The sequence below is a fragment of the Alosa alosa genome, chromosome 12 (genome assembly GCF_017589495.1).
Source record: "Alosa alosa isolate M-15738 ecotype Scorff River chromosome 12, AALO_Geno_1.1, whole genome shotgun sequence".
Classification (NCBI taxonomy): Eukaryota; Metazoa; Chordata; class Actinopteri; order Clupeiformes; family Clupeidae; genus Alosa; species Alosa alosa.
The window spans coordinates 13,774,478-13,798,234 of record NC_063200.1 but is presented as its reverse complement, the minus strand read 5'-3'; the positions used below and the strand labels follow the sequence as shown (position 1 = coordinate 13,798,234).

General features: G+C 44.2%; 3 protein-coding genes across 7 annotated transcripts in view; all 3 read left to right on the top strand.

Annotated features, from left to right (window-relative positions):
* Nucleotides 1-1,585, top strand: part of tacc1 (transforming, acidic coiled-coil containing protein 1) — a 52,431-nt gene extending 50,846 nt beyond the window's left edge. For all 4 annotated transcript variants that reach the window (XM_048258175.1, XM_048258174.1, XM_048258172.1 and 1 more), the window contains one exon: nt 436-1,585. In XM_048258175.1, the coding sequence (XP_048114132.1) occupies nt 436-504 (69 nt within the window). In that variant the 3' untranslated portion in view covers nt 505-1,585. The remainder of the gene's footprint in view (nt 1-435) is intronic.
* A 2,505-nt stretch (nt 1,586-4,090) lies between these two features.
* Nucleotides 4,091-8,644, top strand: si:ch211-113d22.2 (lymphocyte antigen 6D). Of its 2 annotated transcripts, none has more exons than XM_048259289.1 (3): nt 4,091-4,247; nt 4,936-5,049; nt 7,972-8,644. In XM_048259289.1, exons 1-3 carry the CDS (start codon nt 4,199-4,201, stop codon nt 8,184-8,186), a joined length of 378 nt encoding a protein of 125 aa, XP_048115246.1. In that variant the 5' UTR covers nt 4,091-4,198; the 3' UTR covers nt 8,187-8,644. The 2 variants fall into 2 exon arrangements, with proteins under 2 accessions (XP_048115246.1, XP_048115245.1); XM_048259288.1 differs by having other exon boundaries at nt 4,107-4,247; nt 4,903-5,049.
* A 4,501-nt stretch (nt 8,645-13,145) lies between these two features.
* LOC125304849 (lysyl oxidase homolog 2A-like) overlaps nt 13,146-23,757 on the top strand; it is a 31,472-nt gene continuing 20,860 nt past the window's right edge. The window contains exons 1-2 of the mRNA XM_048259356.1: nt 13,146-13,185; nt 13,945-14,120. Of these exons, the coding sequence (XP_048115313.1) occupies nt 13,146-13,185; nt 13,945-14,120 (216 nt within the window). The remainder of the gene's footprint in view (nt 13,186-13,944; nt 14,121-23,757) is intronic.

Here is a 23,757-nt window from a genome sequence, read left to right as displayed (position 1 = left end):
TGTCTTTCATGGGCTTCAAGTATATTTCCATACATGAGTGAAAGTCATCTACAGAGAGAAGTTGAAATACACAGTATGTTAACATGTAGTAAGCAATATTGAAACCAAAATGTAGTGATTTTTCCCAAGTAATTTGCTGTTGTGAATACTGTATTTTCCTGTTAAATTTTTTGTGTGTTAGGTAGGTTTGTGTGTGGTGTTTTTCAAAATGTGATTTAGGAAATTGAAAACTGAGTCAAACACTGAAAATTAGTGTATGGTTTTGCAGATTTGGCGTGGGGTTATGGTGTTTGAAAGAATTGAAACATTTAGTTTGTAGTGTTGAAACATTCAAAAAGCCATCCAGTCTAATGATATTTACTGATATTATGTTATATTATGTCTGTTCAGTGGGTTACTTTAAACCATTCTGGTGTTTGTGTGTTCCTTCTGCAGAATCAAGAGATTGAGGAGCTGACTAAGATCTGCGATGAGCTGATCGCTAAGCTGGGAAAGACGGACTGACTGACCCCTGCAGTGTACAGTAGAGTTAGCGCTACAGCTGCAACGACAGCTACCCAGCCCTGCATCACACTGTTCCCTCTCCACACCTTACCAACAACAGAACTGAACCCTGTACACACACACGCACATGCACATACATGCTTACAGTTCATACCCCAGAACACACCTGTAAATCCATCTGGATCTCTTGCTGATGTTTTTCCAAAACAAGCGGACTAAGCCCCCACCCAACCCCACCCAGACCCAGACATCTAATATATACAAACTCAATCTGATAACTAAATATCAGACATAATAAAAATATATACGCAAGAAAGCAAACTAGAGAACAGGTTTTAGTAGGGAAGAGAGCACCTCCCTGTTGGTGTCCGACAAGCCCTCCAGTTCTGTACAGTATGCATGCATGCAAAAGAGGGGGAGTAGTAGACCAAAGTCTTGCATATCCTCCTGCATATCTTAATCTACTGACCACTCCAGAGGGCATCTGTTACTAGTGATGTGGACCAGATTTTTTGGCTGTGGAGACAGCTGTTCAAATAAGGGGTTTGGGAAGAGTGTGTGTGTGTGTGTGTGTGTGTGTGTGCGTGCGTGCGTGCGTGTGTGTGTGCGCGCGCGTGTGTGTGTGTGAGAGAGGGAGAGAGCGAGTGAGAGAGAGAGAGAAAGAGTGAAATAGAGAGAGAGAGGACATATTTGTTTGTGTGTGTGTGTGTGTGTGTGCATGTACCTGCGTGCATGCATGTGTGTGTGTTTTTGTTCCTTCTGACTGCCCACTAGTGTATGTTGAGGGGCTGTTTGCTTGTAGTTTACATGACTGCTGCTAATCTACATGTGTGTGTGTGTGTGTGTGTGGGGAACATCAAATTAATCACTTCTGTTATTTCGGTTCTCCAAAAGCTCATCACTTCTGTTCTGTTATTTCGGTTCTGTAAGACTAGATATTTGAACGTGTCACTTTGTTTGTGTTTGGTTCTTTAATGCAGAACACATATTCATGGTTTTGTTCAAAGTATGAAGTCTGGAATATCAGCTGTCTGATAAACTTCAGGTTATCACTGTAAAGTTGACGTACTGAACAAATTAATTTTTGTTAAGTTGTATACCTACTAGCACAAACATTTATGTTCAGTTAGTCGTAGACTCATTCAGTTAATTGGTTACCTGCATCTTTTTTGTATTGCTTCCTTATCAGAGAGACAAACTGTTGTTGATTTAATGTGTATATGAAGAGTTTAGCTGGATTTCATAATCCATGTGTTACAAAATGGCACATTCTTGTAAAAAGTCAAGAGACTGTCCAGTTGTCCGACGTATGGCCTTTTCTGCTGATGCAAGCTGTTTTGGCTTTAGCATCTCTCTCCGTACTTGCATAATAATAACACTATTTTTTAATACTTGACAAAGAGCACTTAACCTGCACAAATAAAAAAATGTTAAAAAAACAAAAACATAAAAACAATCAAAAACGCCAAACAGCACCAGGCTTCCTCACAGTGCTTTGATATCATGCCAAACGTCAGTCCGGCATTACTACCACACCTGTGGCAAGCTGAGTGTGTTTTGGTGATGCCAAGTCTCCCCTGCTACCATGTGCCTGTTTTAGAAGATGTTGCAAACCTTTGACAACCTGCCTTCATTTTGTCTGAATTACCCCAATAGTCAAACATTCCTACTGTGTTATATCGCTGTGCTATATGCTATTTACTGCATCTGTGTATTGCAATCAACTGCCAAATGATATTGCTGTGTGTGTATTGTTTTTGTCATTAAGGGCAGAGAAAGGCACCAGCACTGGCCCTCAGAGCAGGATCTCAGTTACAAGTTGTTCACAGGTCTGCTGTGTGTGTGTGTGCCTGTAATTGTCTTTGTCATTAAGGGCAGAGAAAGGCACCAGCACTGGCCCTCAGAGCAGGATCTCAGTTACAAGTTGTTCACAGGTCTGCTGTGTGTGTGTATGTGTGTGTGTGTGTTGGTCTCTGTGTGTGTGTGTGTGCCTGTAATTGTTTTTGTCATTAAGGGCAGAGAAAGGCACCAGCACTGGCCCTCAGAGCAGGATCTCAGTTACAAGTTGTTCACAGGTCTGCTGTGTGTGTGTATGTGTGTGTGTGTGTGCCTGTAATTGTTTTTGTCATTAAGGGCAGAGACAGAAGCATCAGCAGCAGCCCTCATACTAGATCACTGCTCTCCACCCCTCACCGTGAGGTAACGGGCGTTCTGGGGGCCTTTTACTGATTTCCTATAGGACTGCAGCTTCTGGGGACACACACTTCTGGGGACGCACACTGATTTCCTATAGACCCTTTCAACAATAAAAACAAAAACAATGCTTGAACGTTCTATTTGGTTCCCAATCTACTTCCTCTGCATTAAGATAACATATGGAATGTTAAAACGGAAGCCTTGTGGGGCCAACTATGATGCTGATAATTGAACTCTCTTGAAAGGGTCTATAATTAAGGCCCTCAGAGCAGGATCTCAGTTACAAGTTGTTCACAGGTCTGCTGTGTGTGTGTGTGTGCCTGTAATTGTCTTTGTCATTAAGGGCAGAGACAGAAGCATCTGCAGCAGCCCTCATAGCAGATCACTCCCCTCCACCCCTCACTGTGAGGTAATGGGCGTTCTGGGGACGCACACTGATTTCCTTTAGGACTGCAGCTTCTGGGGACACACACTGATTTCCTATAGGACTGCAGCTTCTGGGGACGCACACTGATTTCCTATAGGACTGCAGCTTCTGGGGACGCACACTGATTTCTTATAGGACTGCAGCTTGCAGATGCTGACTCAGTGGACTTCAGAAAAGCTATGCACACTTAACCCACTTTCCCGTCAGTGACGTCTACCGGAAAGCTGTTTCTCTTCCCTCTGCACACACACACACACACAACCCCACCATCTCCAAGACATTGTCACTGAGCTTTAAGAGCCTGCTGGATTTAATGACATTTTGTCTTGTTTGTAAAGCATCCTTGAGTTTGAGTCAAGTCAAGTCAACTTTATTTATATAGCACATTTCATACACAGAGGTCATTCAATGTGCTTTACATAAACAAAAGCAAACAGGAATAGCTGATAAAAGCATAGAAGGGCAATAGTTAAAGAATAGTTTAAAAAGTAAAGAATAAAAATGAAAACATAAAACATACAAGGCAATAGTACATAAAAGCATCAAAGGACAATAATTTAAAAGTAATAATTAAAACCTAAAAAAACAACATAGAATGATTATACTAGTCAAGAACCCAGTGTACAGCACCACTCTATGGAGATTCTTGGAAGCAGTACCAAACTACAAATAAAAAGGCGCTGTATGAATAAAATGTATTATTATTATTATGATATTTAACCGGTTAAAACACAGTGCACTGGATGATGAGTAGCTGCAGCTCCTATACAGGTGCATGAAGTGGCATGACATTAGGAACATGTTCTGTCACCTTCCTGGCAGGCACACTTTCTCCCTAACTCCCTCCCTTCCCAGAATGCATCTCTGCTGACGTGACACGACCCCAGCCCTGATCTGGCCCGAGTCATCCACCGGCTTAGAGCTCGACCCCTCCAGGCTCCTAATCTGTGTTACCAGGGCCATGTGTTGCTGGATGACTAAAGCATCGTCCCTCTGCAGATTAGGGATAAGGTGCGGGGGACAGCAAGTCTTTTGTTGATCCAGACCTGCGCTGCAGCCTCACACACCAACATGAAGACTCTACTGTCCGTCCTCCTCGTGCTGGTTGCCGCAGCCAACAGTGAGTACCTTCCGCAAGACAAAACACAAATGCCTGGAGTTAACTTATCAGTTCTCTTATAAGTACTATTAAACTTATTTTTTGTATTATAAGCATACTTATGTATATTTAGAAGTATTTGGTAAGTACTTTTAAGTATTTTGAAAGCAATTTTCATATTGTTATTTTTGAATATTATGAGGACAAGTAACCTATCAAGATTTTAACTCTAGTGGACAGATAATCTAACTTAATTTTTGCACCATTAGTGTTCATCATTGAGTAATTCAGTGTAGACTTTGAATATGTAGTTATTAGCTCTAAATGTTCATTAAGATATCAAACACAGTTTTATGGTTTAGTTTGTCATTAAAGTGTAATTGAACTTTAGTCAATACAGCTTACAGCAAACTGATATTGTCCTGTTAAACCGTTCTAAACCTGGGACTACTGCATAGCATTAAGATGAATCTAGCAAACACACCACAGTCAGTCAGACACTCCTTTAGAATAGCTCCTTTAGTCCCTGACACTCCACTGGTTTGATTAATTATAATTATTTAATTCTGCATCACTGCTGTGTTGTTATGTGGTTTGGGCAATGGAGTGTGTGCCGGCCATACACCATGTGATGTGCTGGTAGGTCTGCCGCGTCTTCTGTTTAATCTCATATCAGGTGTGTTTTCTTGCTCGACGGCAAAATGTGAAGCCAAGGCACTGAAATGCCACACCTGCGTGTCCAGCAACATGGACGAGTGCAACAAGCAGGGGTCCACCGTGTGCCCCAACCATGCTGATGCCTGCTCGACCATCACTGGGCCCAGTGAGTACACACATACACATGCCCTCACATTTAAGTATAAGTAAGTATATACTGTATACTGTTTTGATCCCGTGAGGGAAATTTGGTCTCTGCATTTATCCCAATCCGTGAATTAGTGAAACACACTCAGCACACAGTGAACACACAGTGAGGTGAAGCACACACTAATCCCGGCGCAGTGAGCTGCCTGCTACAACAGTGGCGCTCGGGGAGCAGTGAGGGGTTAGGTGCCTTACTCAAGGGCCATGCCTACTGGTCGGAGAACCAGCAACCCTCCGGTTACAAGTCCGAAGCGCTAACCAGTAGGCCACGGCTGCTCCACCAGTAGGCCACGGCTGCCCCCTAATTTTTGACCATTAGCACTGGCGCCCCCTAGGGGTGTGTTAGTGCCCATGTCCTGTTTACCCTGTACACTAATGTCACATTGCATGTTGCATTGCTGATGACACAGCTGTTCTGGGTCTTCTGTCTGACTCATCAGATACAGTACAGAAATTCCAGACTCTTCATCTCCCTCAGTCATATAAAAACACACAGAAGAAGATGGCATTTGAGCCAAACTCCACTGTCGACCCACTCACCTATGGAGGTCCATAGCTAGATCATCCTGTCCTCTACAGATACATGGGCAAACAGACTCATACAACTGATACAATGGAGTGTTCAGGTAGAAAATCTTTGCACTAGGGTCCAACAACGATTTACGCTTACGTCTTAAGGCCTTTGTTAAATAGTTGTAAAATAGTTCTATGGTAGTGTATAATATCTCTGCACTGTTCACTTGCACTACCACCATTGCACACACTCCACCATAGCACCTAATTATGGTCAATGCATCACATGGTCGGCCCCTTTGTGGTACCTTTGTAATCACTTCACACGCTCTTTAATTTTTACATTTCTGTGAGTGATTTTTATGTATGTGAGAGATGTGTGTGTTTGTGTGTCTGTTGTGTTATGGTTGTATAAGCTACTGGATGCCTAAAATTCCCCCCATGATGAATAAAGTCTATATAATAACTCTAATAATATGGTGCTCTGTAGTACCGCTATAATATCTTTACCCTCTATGGTGTTCCTATAGTGCTTCTAGTATGTCCCAAAATATTTCTATAGTCGTATAGCACTTCTACAGTAGGCCTATGTCCCAAAATACTATAAGATTCCTGTGATATTTTTAGTATTCCTAAGATTACTATAACATTTGTCCCAAAATACTATATGATTTGTATAGTTCTTTTTCGTAAGGGAAGTGTTGTTCCTCTTCTGCCATGCTGTAGCTGAGAGGATCTTGTAGAACGTAGAACCTCCTGTAGAACGTAGAACTGTAGAACCTCCTGTAGAACGGCATCTCAGTGGCTCAGCTTCAATGTGGATCAGATCAGTTAACAGGTCATAGAGAGAGCCATGGAAACCACCGGAGTCAGGCAGCATGAGAGTCATTCAGTTGTGTTTGATACTTATCTGGTATCCCACATTCCAGGGCAGGCTGTCTTTGATGAATCTACCATCAGATAGTCCCAACGAAATATGTCTGACCCCACTCATATTCTCCATCTATTCTGAGTGCCAGCTTCTTCCCTTAGGGAAATACACACACACACACACACACACACACACACACACACACACACACACACAGAGAGAGAGAGAGAGAGAAAAAGAGAGAGAGAAAGAGAGAGAGGGGGAGGGAAGGTGTGTTCACCATGCTTATGAGATCTATAAAACAACTGTCTTAAAAGAGTCATGTTTAAGAGATGTTCTTTCCTCCCGCTCAGTTGGAAAGAATTATGCTGTAGACCCCAGACGGGAACATTTCACTCAGAATGCATTAACCGGACGGTACCGGCATCCTGCCCTCTCTCGCTAAATGACTAGGTGGCGCGCAGTACTGAACGTGACCTACGTGCACAACGTGCTATACCCTCCATAGTCCAATAGGGGGAGAGGTAACTCAAGGACGCCAATTACACATCCCTCAGAAGAACAGAATGCAGTAGCCTAATCGTCATACACATCTGTAGGCATTTTACACAACTTTACAGTTATTTTATTTCCCCCAGGAGAACAACATATCTGATTACGTTTTATATCGTTTATATTTTGTATAGATTATGTTTATGTTTATAGGCCTATTTACATATTCAAGTTACAGCTGTTGAACATGTCACACCATCATAGAGAGTTTAGACATTTCTTAAGATACACATCAATAGCGGCAAACGGGGAAATTAATCGAATGCCGTGTGCCATTGTGAATATTTTGGGGTGATAAAGGGGGGATTTTAGGGGCGGTAAAAACCTCATAGCAATCGACAGTGCCCTTGTACTCCATAACCCTCGCATTCTCACCAGGCTATCATTACACAGTAGCATTCCTCCTTGCATTCCTCCCAACTTCATACTTGACCATTGGTGCTGATAGCCTATTACTTCAAACCTATCCTTGCACTGCTGCTATAATCCGTATATTAGTTTACATTTTTGTATTGTATTGTATAATTATACTATTATATTACTATGCTTACATTCTTCTCTTAAATTGTTCATATTTATTGCTGGTCTCTAGACTTTATCCCTGCACTGTTGCACTGTTGGACTTATTTGCACTACCACCATGACACACACCTCACTAAGCACCTTACCACTGCATACTGAAACACAGTCAGTCCCTGCCCTGTCACTGCAAGCGCCTCATGCTTATACATCCTTACATTCATGTGGATCCTTGATTTAGTATCTTTTACTGTCCTTATTAGTCATGTAGATTTGTTATTTTATCATCCTGTTTATATTGTAGTGTATGTTGTGTGTGTGATGTCTTAAGCTACTGGGACCTTGTGGATCAATGAAGTAGCCTATCTATCTATTTACTCACTCACAATCTCTCTCCCTATCATGTTTTGTCCCCGTGTGCCACAGACTCGGTAATGAAATCCTGCTCGTACAAGTCCTTCTGCGACAAGGCCCACATGTCTAACGGAGCCGTCAAGCTCGAGTGCTGCTTCACTGACGACTGCAATGGACCCCACCGCTCGCACAGCTACGGAAGCTTCAATGGAGCCACGACTGTCGCCTCGAGCTCCACGCTCGTGATGGGAGCCATAATTATCCGACTGGCAGCCAGCGTTCTGTAGATCAAATCTTACCCTCGAGCTCTAGTAACCTATATACTTCCATCCAGAAACATAACTGGAGTATAGCCTACCCGAGAAGCATCATTTTGATATAATGATTATCATAAGGATGTGAGGAACATGTAGCCTGTACTATTAGTCTCTTTTTTAACAAATGTGTGATGTCAGAAGGATGACTGAGAAATGTAATATTAAAAATATCTGAAGGGTTTATGAAAAAGTTAGACCAGAATCTGAAAATATTCGATAAAATACTATTATTCTGCAGACGTATGATCTATGTCTAGAAAGCCACTTTATTATGGAATACATTTTAAAGAGAATGAGAAAGACTATTGTATGCCCATGTTAATATTTAAATGTACACTGCACATCAAACGTGGATACTTGGAACAACTTGCATCCGTGGATTTTATGGATACTACAATTCATAATAAATTATACCAAATAATAACAAATGTGTTATTTATGAATGTCTATCTATCTATCTATCTATCTATCTATCTATCTATCTAATTAGTAGCCTTCATTGAGCGTTTGCCAGCCGCTCACGCTTAACCAGGGGGCCCCCTTAATTGATAGTCTTGACGTTGTTCTTGTTTTATTTACGATGTTACGGTGCGCATGGAGGCGGTTTCCATGATACGCGTGGACAGGAGGGCTGGGGTGAAGCCTCTTCAACCCCCCACACACACACACTTCCCCTCATCCTTCCAGCCCTCTCCTCTCGCCCACTCCCTGGACTGGGGTTGGTCTCAAATTCCACTGATATTGCAGGAGGTGGTGAAAGTTCCTCTACAGACAGCGCAGCGCGTTAAAAGCACAGAGAAGGGTCGCTAGTCGCGCCAGACAGAACAGGAGCAGTCGGACAAGACACTTCGAAGGGCGTGAAACTGGTGTCACGGGCAACATATTTGAAGAATTCACTGGCAAACAGGAACAACAACCGTAAGTGTCTCCGAAGTCCGATATAATTTGACTTATAATTGAATTTGACTTCTAACTGACCAGCAACTCCAGCTCCGACTGAATTGGTAATTGATTAAACTTGCCTTTTGACTGTTATTTAATTTGGTAAAAGTGGTCGTATTTTAACGAAATATTTATTTGATGAATGCATTTCCCAAAATGAAACATGAAGCTGTCAGTAGCCTATTCAGCAGCGTTTTCAACGCTTAATTAGGCTTCAAATAACTTTTTTTTTAGCGATATAGCAACTGCGAGTGTCACTATCTGTACTTTACTGCAGGATGCAGTTTAACAGCATAACTAAAGTATTAACTGTCATAGACTCAAACGTGACAAGCTTTAATTAAAATTAGTTGCTGACAGACGTGGTTTTACAGTGATGCAGTCCACTAGACGAACTGAAGGATGCCTTTCAGCGATAGCATTACAGTGGGGTAGGCTGCTAGGCGATGTGATGGATGTCTTTCAGCGACGGCTCTTAGCCAGGTGTTGGTATCATGTCCAGACTTACCTGGGTGTGTTGTTATAGGTGTGTGAGGCACGCACGTGTGGTACCCACATCTCGCCTGATCATCCTAGAGAGCGAGCACTCGACTTCCGACTGTGGTCGGAACAGAGTCAGCTGCTTATTGGCTAAAAAAGGTTTAAGGACCCTCTGTTTGTTAGTACACTATGATAACTAATTTTAAGCTCACATTAGACCATAAAGACATTTCAAATACAGGACTGTGCCAAACTCATTATCACTGTCAAGCTTGTCAAACTGATGTACAGGAGACTAATCTGATAGAATCGTGGTTGGCAGCCAGGGCTAGTCTAGCAACTCTCCGTTGGCTTGTGAGCTCCAGAAATCGAAACTCAAGCAGGCCAATGAAATCGTGTATAGAGTCGTTAGGTGGGCTTAACATAATTATTGATGGCAGAGTTGCAACGGTTTGGCTTGAATTCCCTGCTACTTGAAAACAAATAAGATGGATGTTGCTGTTGGCGAACAGTGTGACACGAGTTAAGCTTTTATTAAGTTGGCAAACGTTTGAACTAGCCAACTAGCTCCGCTGGTGGGAAACGCATGGGACTCATAGCGCTGCCGCTGTCCTATTGCGTGCAGAGGGAATTTGAAAGACAACTGATTATCCCGCCCCTCGGACTGAGCACTGCGAAGGGTGAGTGCCCAGACCCTACATTTTAATGTGGGTCTGGCTCGTCAGGCTAGGTTGGCCTAGTAATACTGTAATTCCTGCGTTTTTCATTTAGTTAATCATTTCCTTGCACAGAAGATTATCTGTCTGTCTGGTGTTAATGAAAGTGTCTGGTGTGTTAATGTGTTGCTATGATAGACAGTTTGAAGTGTATAATTTGTGATACCTTGGAGCAAGAAACTTCTTGGATGTTAGGGGTGATGTCACGCCAGGGATCTGTGTTACAGTGTGTGGTCTGGTCTTGGACAAAGATCTCCAAGCAAACTTGGGGTTATCATCTTCACCACCAAGGCATGTTGTCCAGGCCATCCTCGTGTTTTTATGACTCATTCTTCAGAGCAAGTGGGTCTCAGTGGTTCGGTTTTCACGTCTGGAACACCGTCAGGGGAATCTAACCATGGCTTTGTGGTCGTACATCTCTTGCTTTTATTGAACACCACATGCATAGACCGCTGGCAGTTCAAATCTGCTAGTCTCAGCATTTCCATAGCCTTCTCCTCGTCAAGATAACATGGCCTCAAGTTCATTCAGTTCATACTCAAGGAGAGACAGTAAAATGTCAAACTCAGTTCTCATCAGTGAAGGACAGCCCTCAGCTTAGGAGCTAATGGGAAAGTGTTAGTGCTAACTATAGATCAGTGTTAAGTATAGATGAGTTAATGAGTCAGGTTTACTGTCTTGAGGAATGCCCCTGTAATGATGAAAGAGATTGCTGGCTCTGCAGTCTGTGTGCGTAACTCTCCAATGTGACGTCGCTGAGTTTAACCAGCTGCTAATTGACTATCCTTCCTGCACACACACACTGCAGTGATGTTTGATGAGGAAGCACACAGGGAGCTTTAACAAGGACAAGGACCCTTGCAGCTAATCCCCTGGGGAGGGGGGTTCATTCCTAGCCTTCAAAGATCACTTTATTGACAGAATGATGGCCCAGAACCCCACAGCAGACGCCTGAGGAGCTAAACATCAAGCAGGGCTCTTTTATCGGTTTCCATGGCGCTCCCAGGGATGGAGAGAGTTCTGAGACACAGAGAGGAAGAGTAGGAGTTGAGCATGCTCGCGCATGTGTTTGACATTAGTCATAAGAGAAACACACACACACACACACACACACACACACAGTGGAAAGTCCTTCCACGCTAACTTGGCATCTCATAATAAAGTGACTGTAATGCATTGCACGCCCGTTGCCATGACATGACGACAAGTTAATGAGTCAGCAAAATATAATGGAGGCCTTCAAAGTCTCAGCCCATGGAAAGGCTTTCCTTCAAACCTGGCTGACCGCACGACCCCCCAGAACACAATGAGTATTTTCAGGAGGCATCGTCATGCCAACCAAGGTTTTTTGGTTATGTGTAGACTAATGTAGGATGTAGGTGAGACATTTAATGGTTTTCCTATTTAAAGCTGCCTCTGGTCAGGCTTTTTTGTTTTCATTTCATAACAGCAAAGACTGTTTTTTTTTATTTAGAATAGTCATACCAGAAAGACAACAATATGTCTCTGATGGGGTCATTACTCTCCCAAATGCTGTTTATGTTCATCTCACTGATATTGTGGTTATTACAGCAAAGCATAATCCATGTTTCCCCGGGTGCCAGGATTAAGCTCCGGGTGTGCATGTGTGAGCGTTTGTGCTAATTGTGTAATGTTGTCACAAAGTGTCAGTGGATTGTTGCTTTAGTTACATGTATATTACCCACACACATACACAAATGTATGATAGTGTTTGTGTGTGTGTGTGTGTGTGTGTGTGTGTGGAGAGAGAGAGAGAGAGAGAGAGAGAGAGAGCAGCTAGCTACATTGTCTCAATAATATATGATGCCAACCACATTATGATCTGACTGTGTGTTTGCTCTCTAGTTCGCCCCCCAGCCTTGTGAAGAAGCACTGTAGTTAGCATGGCTATGCTACGTGGTCCCCACTCTCTCTTCTGCCTACTGGTCTCTCTGCTGGTTCTGGCTCTGGCTGCGGTCAGCCAGGCCCAGGCGCCCACCACCGCCCCCCAAGATCCAGCTGCGCCTGGCAGGGGACCACCGCAAGCACTACGAGGGCCGAGTGGAGGTCTACTACAACGGCGAGTGGGGCACGGTCTGCGACGACGACTTCTCCATCTATGCGGCGCACGTGGTGTGCAGGGAGCTGGGATTCCTCGAGGCCGTCTCCTGGTCTCCGTCCTCCAAGTACGGCAGAGGGGAAGGTGAGTGGAGATCCGACCGGGACGGGGTTGGGTTTAGCACAGGTTCTGTTTCGGGGTAATTATGAACTAGGCAGGGGGTAAGTATGACTGAAGCAAATCTGTTATTTTAATCAGATCATCAAAATCCTCCTAATCAGAGAGTCTCTACCGACTTCTAATAGACAGCAGCTTTATGTGTATCTGTAAATATCACAGCATTTATTAAACTTTTATGAAATAATAATAAAAACTTTTATGAAAGCAGTTTAGAGCGGCTGGCTTTAAATGAGCAGTAACGCCAGACAGCGCAGCGCGGTCAGGGCCAGAGGCACTAGCTCACACAGGGAAACCTGAGGAGCTGATTTATTACTGATGATGCCTCTGAGGAGCCCTTTCTCCTGGTGTTTCATGGAAACCTCGGCCCCGTACACACACACACACACACACACACACACGCTTGTCTCTTGCCGGGTAATCCCTGGAAAGTGGTGTTTTAGCCATTAGAAAGGCTATCTCCTGCCCGTACTGTTCATACCAGCAGACCAGTCAAACTCCAGGCCAGGAAAGATGATGGAAACTGGAGGTAAAGCGTCCCGACAGGCAGACGTAATGTCATCCTCCACCGTCTGCCGCACGCCTGTCGGAGAGTGTGGGCATAGGGTTTGACTGATCTGCAAAAACACTGACCCAGGGTCGTAAATCTCACATGAGTCCCCTCAACGAAAGAGGCAGCCGTCTATAAAGCAAATCTGAGAGGCTAGACTGACTGACCAGACCCTCCAGAAGCTTTGTGATTTCCCGTTGAGCCATCATTTTTAATTTGTGTAGGGGAATTATTTTGACATAACAGTTAGGAAAATGCAATTGGTTCCATTCATAACTGAAACTCTATCCCAGTGTGAAATGGGGCTCTTAGTCTAAACATTTTAATGAGAGGATCATCTTATGGGGATGTCTGCTGGTCAGATGAGAACAGCACCTGCCCCTGGAACACACTTCGTCCCCTTGGAATTATAAGGTTCTGAGTAGTTCTGAGATATTGAGCTAGATATTGAGAATTCCATAACTCAATTATGAGAAAAATGTCAGATAGAACCTTATAATTCTAAGGGGATGACTTAGGGTCTGGCTAAGTTCTAGTCCAACTCTGGCCCAGTTATGTTCAGGATACGAAAGGACTTCTCCAAAATTGGCTGCATGTTCAGGTCCAAGTGCCCACAGGGACCAAGGTCTCTCTCTCCCACTCACTTCCTGTCACACTTCACTGTCCCATCTAAATAAAGGCAAAAAGCCCCAAAAACATACTTCAAAAGTAAAAAAGAATTTGCTGTTGTCCAGACTAACTGCCCCCTCCAACCCCAGTATCTCCTGTCCCCCTGATGTCCTTGTCCCTCTGTGTTTACTGCAGGTCGTATCTGGCTGGACAACGTCCACTGCACGGGAAGAGAGCGCTCGCTAGCCGAGTGCCCGTCCAACGGCTTTGGGGTGTCAGACTGCCGCCACACGGAGGACGTTGGGGTCGTCTGCAGCGCCAAACGCATCCCGGGGTTCCAGTACATCAGCGCAGTCGACAACCACGTGGAGGTAACCCACCGCATCTGCCCCTCAACCAGATGGGATTCTGATCAGAGTTGTAGAAGTCCGGCTTCAGAAAGTATAAGCCCAAGAAGTGTAATGTATTGGTTTCCACATGTGTAATAAACACAGGTGATTTCACAAATTAGCTGGTCTACCTGGCTGAGGTGTGGTGGTTTTGCATTCAGCTGGTTTAGTGAATGGTTGGAACAAATATGTGCTAGGACCTTAACTTTCTGAAGCCAGACTTTTACGCCTCTGATTCTGATTTGCGAGCAGAACTGACTCGGATCCGGTCTCCAGCCGGTCCAGATTTATGTGGTGTTTAGTCTCACATTTGCTTGTTTAGGGTCAAACCTTCACTGAGACCCAGAGCAGATGTGTGTGCAAGTACCATAAAGATACCAGAATCTCTCAGCTCTCTCATGTTTGACAGTGGCGTCTACCAATCTAGTGTTCTGTGGTGTGTTTGGAATTACGGAATGCTTTTTTGGAACACTTGCTAACATAGTAGGCTAACCAAGGTTACGTCCAGTGAGTGATTCAGCTGAGTGTCTGGGTTAACAAAACAAGCCCCACACCAGCAAGTCATTCAGAGGATTATTTAAAATTCCTCTTTTTTGACTGCCTCTGTTCAGCTACCAGAAAATAACAGGACTCTTGTATTGGGCGGACCCCTTCCCGACCCCTGACAGGTGAAAGTTCTGTACTTATGTACCTATCGGCTCTTAAAGAGTGCATTCCTCTGACCAGAGATGATGAATGTGTCTGTCCTCGCCTCAGGCCTATCAGCACACATTCCTGCATGACTGCAGAAGACAGTGCAGGACAGAGTTTAATCATAGACACTGTGCAGCACAGTTGGACTATATATCTCTTTAGATGTCCCATCATTACCAATCATTAAAAAATGCTTGATCACTTCAAAAAGAGGGTTGGAATAAGGATCATGATGTAACAGTGGGGTATGTAGGCTATAACTTTTACAGTTACAGAGAGAATCCATGATAAGTATAACCCTGAATGCAGGTAGACACATTGACAGAAGATAACATATGATTGGTGGATTTCAAGGAACTGAAAGGATCAGGTAATCTGGTCTGGGCATGCCAGGAGTCCTTTGTGATCTGGTTCTGGTCTTACAGTCTTCATGTTTGGTTTGGAAGTTCAACGTGCCTTTAAAGGGCTTATAAATGTAGGCCATTTCCACATTAAGCCGGGTAAATAGAAATACGCATATTTGAGGTGAAAATGATCTCCATCCATATTATCGTTTTCGTATCATTTTTCAAAAGTTTTCGTCCATACTAGAGCACTGAAACACCCTAGAAGGATGTGTAGTTGGTGGTGTCTGGAACACAAAACTATTGTATTGTAATAATAATAATAATAATAATAGTATTGTAATGGACTATTGTAATTCACTATTAGCTGGCTTACCCGCTTGTGTAACAAGATCATTACAGCTGATTCAAAATGCTGGAGCACGCCTGGTCTTCAATCAGCCAAAGAGGACACATGTAACTCCTCTCCTAGTTACTCTCCATTGGCTCCCTATAGTAGCCAGAATTAAATTTAAATCTCTCACTTTGGCCTATAGGACACTAACTAGATCTGCTCCTAGTTATTTTAATTCAATAATCAAGCCTTACATCCCCAACCGCCCACTGCGGTCTTCTGGTGAGTGATATGTTGTGTCGACTCAGTCATGAAAACTGGGTCTAATTCCAGACTCTTTTCTTCAGTGGTTCCATGTTGGTGGAATGAACTGCCCAGTGCTCTCCGTTCCTGTGGTAGTTTTGGGTCGTTTAAGAGGGGTCTAAAGACATTCCTATTCAACATATACTTAGTTGTTTAAGCGCTTATGTGTTATGGTTTATATAATGTTGTTTTATTTTAATTGGGCTGTTAATTAATTTGACATTATCGTTTAGTATTGATATTCTCCTTAATGTAGTCTTACCATGTCATTGTTTTTATATTATTGATTGAATTGACATTATTGTTTTATTATTGCCTTTCCCCTTTTTTACATTGCTTTTTATTAGGCTATTGCTTGAATTGATATTATTGTGTACTACAACTATTCTCCTTACTATATTTGACCTACAGTTTAATCTGTTCCCTGTTCAATTTTAAATATTATTATGTTGTTTTGTATTTATGTGTCGCTTTGGACAAAGGCGTCTGCTAAATCCATAACCATAACCATAACCATAACAAAACAAAAAAGCAATAGAATAGAATAGAGAATAGAACTAAAACCTTCTAGAATAGAATACAGAATGTAGAGAGCTACAGAACTAATGGAGGTTTATTTGTCTGGGAAATGACTCACACATCTCAGTGGCTCCACTGAAAGAATCTCTTTATGCCTGTGTAGTTCTTCCTTCTGGAGGCTTCAGCAAAGATCCAGCTAGCAAGATTTTGGAGGGCAGGTGTGTGTGTGTGTGTGTGGGGGGGGGGAGTTCCAGTGGTATGGTTTCCTGTAACTGAGACGTGAATGGTAGCACAGATTTGGCTGCAATCCTCTGGTCTCCCACTCATGACTGGACGTTACACACCGAATGTAGGAGAACGGGGCTTCTCAAAGAGCCTTATCACAGCTGGTCAGAACATCTGGTCAAACATTACAGTCTGCTGCCATGGTGATTTAGGTTGTGTTGCCATAGCGACTCCAGTGGTGACTGTAGATTACATCTATCAGTGTGTTAGCTTGCACGTCCCCCTCAAAGGTCGTAAAGTACGGGCAAGTGTGTTTCCGACTGGTACGCAAGAAAGATACCACAAAATCAAGAGCGAGTGTTTACTGAGTCGTCATGGAAACCCAGGTGAGCAGCATTCTTGAGTCCGCAAATGCTCTGCTGATGACTAGGCTGCTGTCTGCTGTGTGCTTTTCCATTGCACGCACCCTCCCCTTCCGTTTGGGGGGGGGGTTAATGATTTTACCACAGCAGGGCAGTTTCTGGGGCTGTTTTTACCCTCAGACACCCCCGGGCCCCGTGTGTAATAGTGGGGGCCCCCTGCCTGCCGTGCGGCTGTCTGTGCGCCCGCGTAACTCTAATGAAACGAGTCCCAGCTGTGGAGGGAAGCAGATGACACCAGCACGAGGGAATCCCTTCCTATACCGTCCAGCCCACGCATTGCCCACGAGACACCCCTCTCTGCACTCGGTGGAAAGTCTTGTCGGGGTGTTGAGTAAGATGAAGAAAAAGTGGTGTGTGTGTGTCTGGGGGGGGGGGGGGTGTGACTAGTTCAGTAAGATGAGGGGAAGTGGGAGTGGGAGTGGTGGTGGTGGGGTGTTGGAGTTTTAAGTCTTCTGGTGAGGTATGCAGATCATCATCAGTCACCTCGTAGTCACCCCTGTCACCCCCCATCCCACCCCCCCAAGTAACGTAAAACCTCCCATCGGACGACAGGCCAGCGGGAGTGAGTGAGTGCATGCCTGTGGAGCGGTCCACGGGTGTGAGGCTCTCTCTCCCAGAGCAGGGGCTAGCCAGCCAGGGAGGCCAGGCGAAAAAGAAGCGTTTGTGTTCCAAACTCAGGGGCACATTCCAGAATGCCTCACAGCTTCTAAATGCATATTACCATCCCCAGAGCGACACCCAGAAGACCCAGAAGCCTTTTTTTGTAGTTTGTGAGTTTTAAAAACAGGAACCAGTGGGAAGATGAAAACTGTAAATTTAGAAACGGGTTGAAAGTGAACAGACAGACAGCACAAATTCCAAGAGACCCCTCCCCACAGAGCCTCAGCCCCCCCCAGTCTCTGTGTTATTCCAAGGACTCTGAGGATGTAACACAGCAGGGCAGAATCTCAACAGAGCTGTGTGCTTTTCCCATCGCAGACCACTTCACTCAGAGACAACGCAGAGATAGAGACAGAGTCAGAGTCAGCGCAGGAGCACACTGCTAGAGAAGCAAAAAAATCTCATCATATAATACCATAATACCAATAATACCAAACGTTACATACAAAAATCTCAACCTCATGTTCTATAATACCAAACGTTACATACAAATATCTCAACCTCATGTTCTACTGTATAATACCAAATGTTACAGACGTCATGTTACATACAAAAATCTCCACCTCCTCATGTTCTATAATATAAAATGTTGCATACATTGCATATGTTACATGTAAAAATGTTCTATATTACTAAACATTACATACATGTATGTTACATACAAAAATCTCAACCTTGTTCTATAATACCAAACGTTACATACATTACATACATACATTTCAACTTTATGTTCTATATTACTAAACGTTACATACAGTATGTTACATACATACATCTCAACCTCATGCCTTGGTAAACAATCCTAGAAAGGATCTCAGAATCACTAACATTGTAAAATCCAACTGGAGGAAATTTGAGGATAGGCAACACACCACTAAGAATTCTAAGTATAAACTGGTTTCCCACTCCAAGCTTATAGAATCTGTTGTGTATAGTGACCAGAGTTGGCCAGAATAGCTCGCTCTCCAAAGAAAATGCACAGAATAGCTGTGGTATTTGGCTGTCTGGATTGAGAAGCTGTTCATGCAGTCGGCTGTTTGATGGGGCGGAAATATTCCCCCAAATTAGGTTCGGACCTGTTATGAAAACAGAACAACTCTAAGCACAGCTCACTGCTATTTGTGTTTGAGGACAAACACCCTCTTTCTGTGCGTCTCTGTTTATTTGAGTGTTTAGTGTTTGTTTCTGTCCCCTGTGGGATGTTATAGCATTTCCCCACCCTGGCTAATGTTCCACTGATTGACCAGAGCCTTTTATGTGTGCGAGGGAGTGTTGGGGAGAGACTGAGTTTAACCTTCAACCAGGTTCAGTCGCACGCAGATGTAAAAACACAAGCTCACCTTCTCTCTGCTGTCGGTCTGTGGAATGAGGTGGTATTTTATTCCAGTTGACTTACGAGGAGGTCACGCCCGACTGTGTCAACGGTAGGATTTATGTCGGGCAATTTTCAGAGCATAACTACTAATGACAACTATGATGAAGGTGTTTCCTTTAAACAAAATTCTTTTACTAGATTTGTCGAGGTTGAAGAGGTCATCTTTTCCTAATGTGTTTACATTTCATGAGTAAGAAAGAGGTTGGTTTATACATAAAGTAAAGTCTTTTAGTGAAATGGGGGGAAATATCCCATTTAAATGGGCTCCAAACTCAAAACGAAGCACGATTATCATCTGAAACAATTACAATCATGTCCCACCCAAAGATTGGTTTGCCATGTTTCAGAGTCCGGTTAGCCTGATTATTTTGTATGCCCCTGCTCTTAAACTGGCCCTAGGCCTCTCCTCTGAGATGCCTCTAACTTCTCTGTGCTGTCTTTAGTTGCTGACCTCTCTCGGGCTCTCTCACCCTTGGTCACTGCCCAGAGCCCAAAGTTAAGGCCTGTGAACACAACCGCCCCTTCACGTCAGCGTGTGGTCCCCCCTCTCTCATTTATGGCCCTGGAAAACAAGAGTTTACAGGCCCTGGTCGAGGGCCCTCTTTATGTGAGCAGCGAGCAGCAGGGGTAGGTCACTACCCGGATCTGTGAACGCCCAGCACTTACTTTGTCCCTCCTGAACTTGGCACAAGTGTTAAGTCTACAAAGGCCTCAGAGACTGCGGATAGTCTCTCCCAATGACTGTATACTGTATATCTACGTATATACCATCATTGGCCACTCCACTTATAAATGGTAGTCTGGAAATTAACAACTGAGTGAGAAGCGCTTGACATAGCAAGCGGCAGGAGGGGGGGGCAAGCTTCAATTCACTTCCAGCACATTTCAGAGTCTGTTCTACAAGTAGTTCCATCAGTAGGATGTCAGCTCAGCTGTTCTATCCCTCTCAGCGGTTGGGTTTGAGCGGACAGGTGAAACAGAGAGGCCCCAGACAAGACTAAGTGACTTCCGTATGTATATTTCACACATTAGTGGAGACATCCTACACACACGTAAGTCCTCCCTCTCTTAGTGCAGACATCCTACACACACGTAAGCTCTTCCTCTCTTCTTCTCTGGTTGGAAAGTGCCCTAGAACATCGCCTCTTGTTTGTCTTCTGTGGAGATTCCTCATAAAAGACTACAGTCTTTTTAACCCTTGGCTCCTTTAAACGTCCGCAGTCATAAATCATGCACTTGGAAGTAGCGTCAGGAACACACGTTAAGGAAGGCCAGCTGTTAGTCACTATCCATGACTTACAAACGAACACCTCAAAGCAAAAACAGTTTATCTAAAAAGTCGCTTAAAAGTTGCCCCCCAAAACAGAGTTTTTTAATGGTCAAATCATGAAAATCTTAGTTGAAAATGTACAATAATTTCAGTGATGTTACCTTGAAGGCATGATAACATGTGTGTTGCCGAGTGTTACGATATATTTATATGCGTCTTTTCCCTGTTCCAGCACTTTTAGTGCATACGCTATGTGTTGAAAAGCACCACAATATACAACATGTGTGGAATGCGCAGGGATATTAGGAAACAGATTGTTTCATGGAGCCTTTGAAATGAGATAATTTGGAAAAGTTTAGAAATACAACATAAATGCAGCACAACAGCTCATTACACCCTTGAGTTAGTTGTTGTTTCCACAGGTGCATGCATGATGACATGACCATCCAAAACAAGCCCAGGATGCTTCTCATTTGAAGAGGGGGGGGTTAATGTCTCCTTCTTGGCCCACACTCCCAGCGTGCTGTGTTTGTTCCACAAGGTGCGGATGGAGAAGTTTTGTTTACACAAACAGTGGGAGAGGGAGGAGTCGTTTACTCTCGGAGAATAGCATGACCTCAGCAGAGGTCGCATGGTGTCCGGCTGCACGTGAGAATGCGCTCGGCAACCATTGCTAGGACCTGCCATGGGACACGGAGCTCAGAACTCCGCTGTGAAGAATGCTAGTCTCGCTGGGGGCACCTAATATGGACTGGGCAGGTTGCGAGCATGCCACAACTTGATGTCCTTTCAGATGTTTACGTTTCTGTTCAAAGGGCTAGCTGGCTTTTGTCTGAGCAGTAAGCCTTTCTCAAAACATCAGCATCCTGCTGGGAAAGAGTGTCTGGACACAGTGTACCGCATTGAATAGTGTTCACTAAATTTCCATTTAGAGCCCAGTAATCTATGGTATATAATTTAAGAGGTCTGAATTTAGGCCTTTATGTGTGATGTCTAAGTGTCAGTTTAAATGTGTGGTTTCTTTCGGAAGACTTTAGATGTAGTGAAGTATGTCATTGCCAAAGCTGGGAACACTACTTAGATGCCATGATGGGTTTTTTGGGAATGTTCTGTTGTTTTCTTTCATTTTCACACTGCAGGATGTGATGCAGGATGGCAGGAATGTATAATGGTACCCATACATTAACTCTTTGATGTAGGGCTGACCATAAAGGAAGTATTCGCTCCTAGCCAAACATATGCTTCCACGTGCATAGCTAATTTTTTGAAGCCAGTTGTCATAACAAAACGCAATGACAGCAATGGTCTCCTTCTAAAATCAGCCACGAGGGGTCAAAGGGCACATTTCTGCAGGAGGCGAAGGTGTCGACTTTCACCATGAGATTTTCAACATGCTGGAGATCTCTCACTCACTCAATCTTCTACTCCTTTTATCTACTCTCTCTTTCCTTCTTTCATACACACACAGTACATACACATGCGCTCGCACGAATGCACAACTGCTTCACCGTTACCGAGGAGCTGAGGTCCTGGAATCAGTCAATGAGGCAACACGGCCTTGGAGAACAGTCAACCAGTTCATGACTCAAGTCTTAAGTATGAGTCTGTGATTTGTTATACCGCACTTGAATGCGGTATAACGAAAGCAATGCAATAATGAATGCAACTTGTACATACTTCACAGTCAATGCATCTCCATAGCAATTACATTAATTATTATTACATTACATTTAGCCGACACTTTTTGTCCAAAGTGACTTACATATGTACAAGGGATTACATTTTTCCCCCAGAGCAACTTGGGGTGAAGTGTCTTGCTTAAGAGCACAACGGTGGAAGCAGGGAATCGAACCAACAACTTTCAGGCTACTGCACAGTAGCCCAGCTCCTTAACCGCTACACTACCACCTCCCCATAGAGATATTATACACTACCATAGCCCCAGTCGGAAACCTGTAAGGAGACTATGAGTGTGATAAACCTCCGGTCAACCCTTAGATGTGGGAAGCTCTTTGTTCTGTGTTGGGTCAGGCACTTTGTAATGGCTGTTCTTACTGCGCTGAAAGAACTCTTTGTGGCCAGTTGTAGAGTGCTCTGCCCCTTCCTGTTGTTACGTGGCTCTCGCTTGACCCCTGTGCTCAGAGGTCACCAGTGCTAGAAGTTTCCGTGGGTCAGGATGGGTGCATCGCGACCTTGAGGGCCTACAGGGCTCAGGCAGTCAGTCAGAGCTGTCAAGGCTGTTGCACAAAGACCATTAATCTGCAGGCACACACACATACACACACTTTCTCTTTCACATACTCTCTCTCTTTCTGTTTTATAAAAACTATACCACACTACACCACACACAGTGTACACACTCTAGCCAGAGCACCCCCCCCACACACACACACACTACCCCCATCCCCAGGTCTGTAATGGCGTGCAGGATATTTTCCATTGTATTGTGCAGAGCAAGTGCATTGGAGGATAAACATTGGTAGAGGATCAATTGTGTGAGATGGAGCAGTTAAGCTGAACGCTACGATGCGAATGGTTAGCGTGCTGATTAGTGTGCTCTGAAGTGTGATGGATGACTGTGGCGCGATGCTAATTGTTAGCGTGCTGATTAGCGTGCTAATGATTGGCGTGCTCAGAAGTGAGATTGGCCGACCGTGGTGCAAAGCTAATGATTAGCGTGCTCAGAAGTGTGATGGCCAACCGTGGCGCGATGCTAATGATTAGCGCGCTGATTAGCGTGCTCAGAAGTGTGATGGCCGCCTGTGGCGCCGATAGTTAATGATTACATGTAATGGTTAGCGGTTGATTAGTGTGCTCTGGAAGTGTGATGGATGACTGTGGGCGCGATGCTAATTGTTAGCGTGCTGATTAGCGGCGATGCTAATGATTGGCGTGCTCAGAAGTGAGATTGGCCGACCGCGGGTGCAAAGCTAATGATTAGCTGCTCAGAAGTGTGATGGCTAACCGTGGCGCTGACAAGCACGATGATTAGCTGATTAGCGTGCTCAGAAGTGTGATGGCCGCCTGTGGCGCGATGCTAATGATTAGCGCGCTGATTAGCGTGCTCAGAAGTGCGATGGCCGACCGTGGCGCCCTCCACTGTGCTGTGTGTCTGGGTGACAGCAAAGCCGGCCAGGAATGTGGAGACATGCTGAGAATCTCTCTTTAGAGGGCATGGGTGTGTGTGTGTTTGTCTTTTTGTGTGTGTGTATGCTAAAGGGGCATGGGTATGAGTGTGTGAGGCATATGTGTGTTTGGTTATGTGTGTGTGTGTTATCTCCTGTGGTTTTGTGTGTGTTTGTGTGAGTGTGTGTGTACACAGACTTAGTGGGAGTAGGTGAGTCATGGATGAGTCTCTCTTTCTTTGCTGTTATTCCTCAGTACCTTCTCCCTGGGGGACACTTGGAAAGGAATTGCGAGACCAGCTGCTAGACAGGTTCTCTCTCCCTCTCCTCTCATCTCCTCTAAGAAACA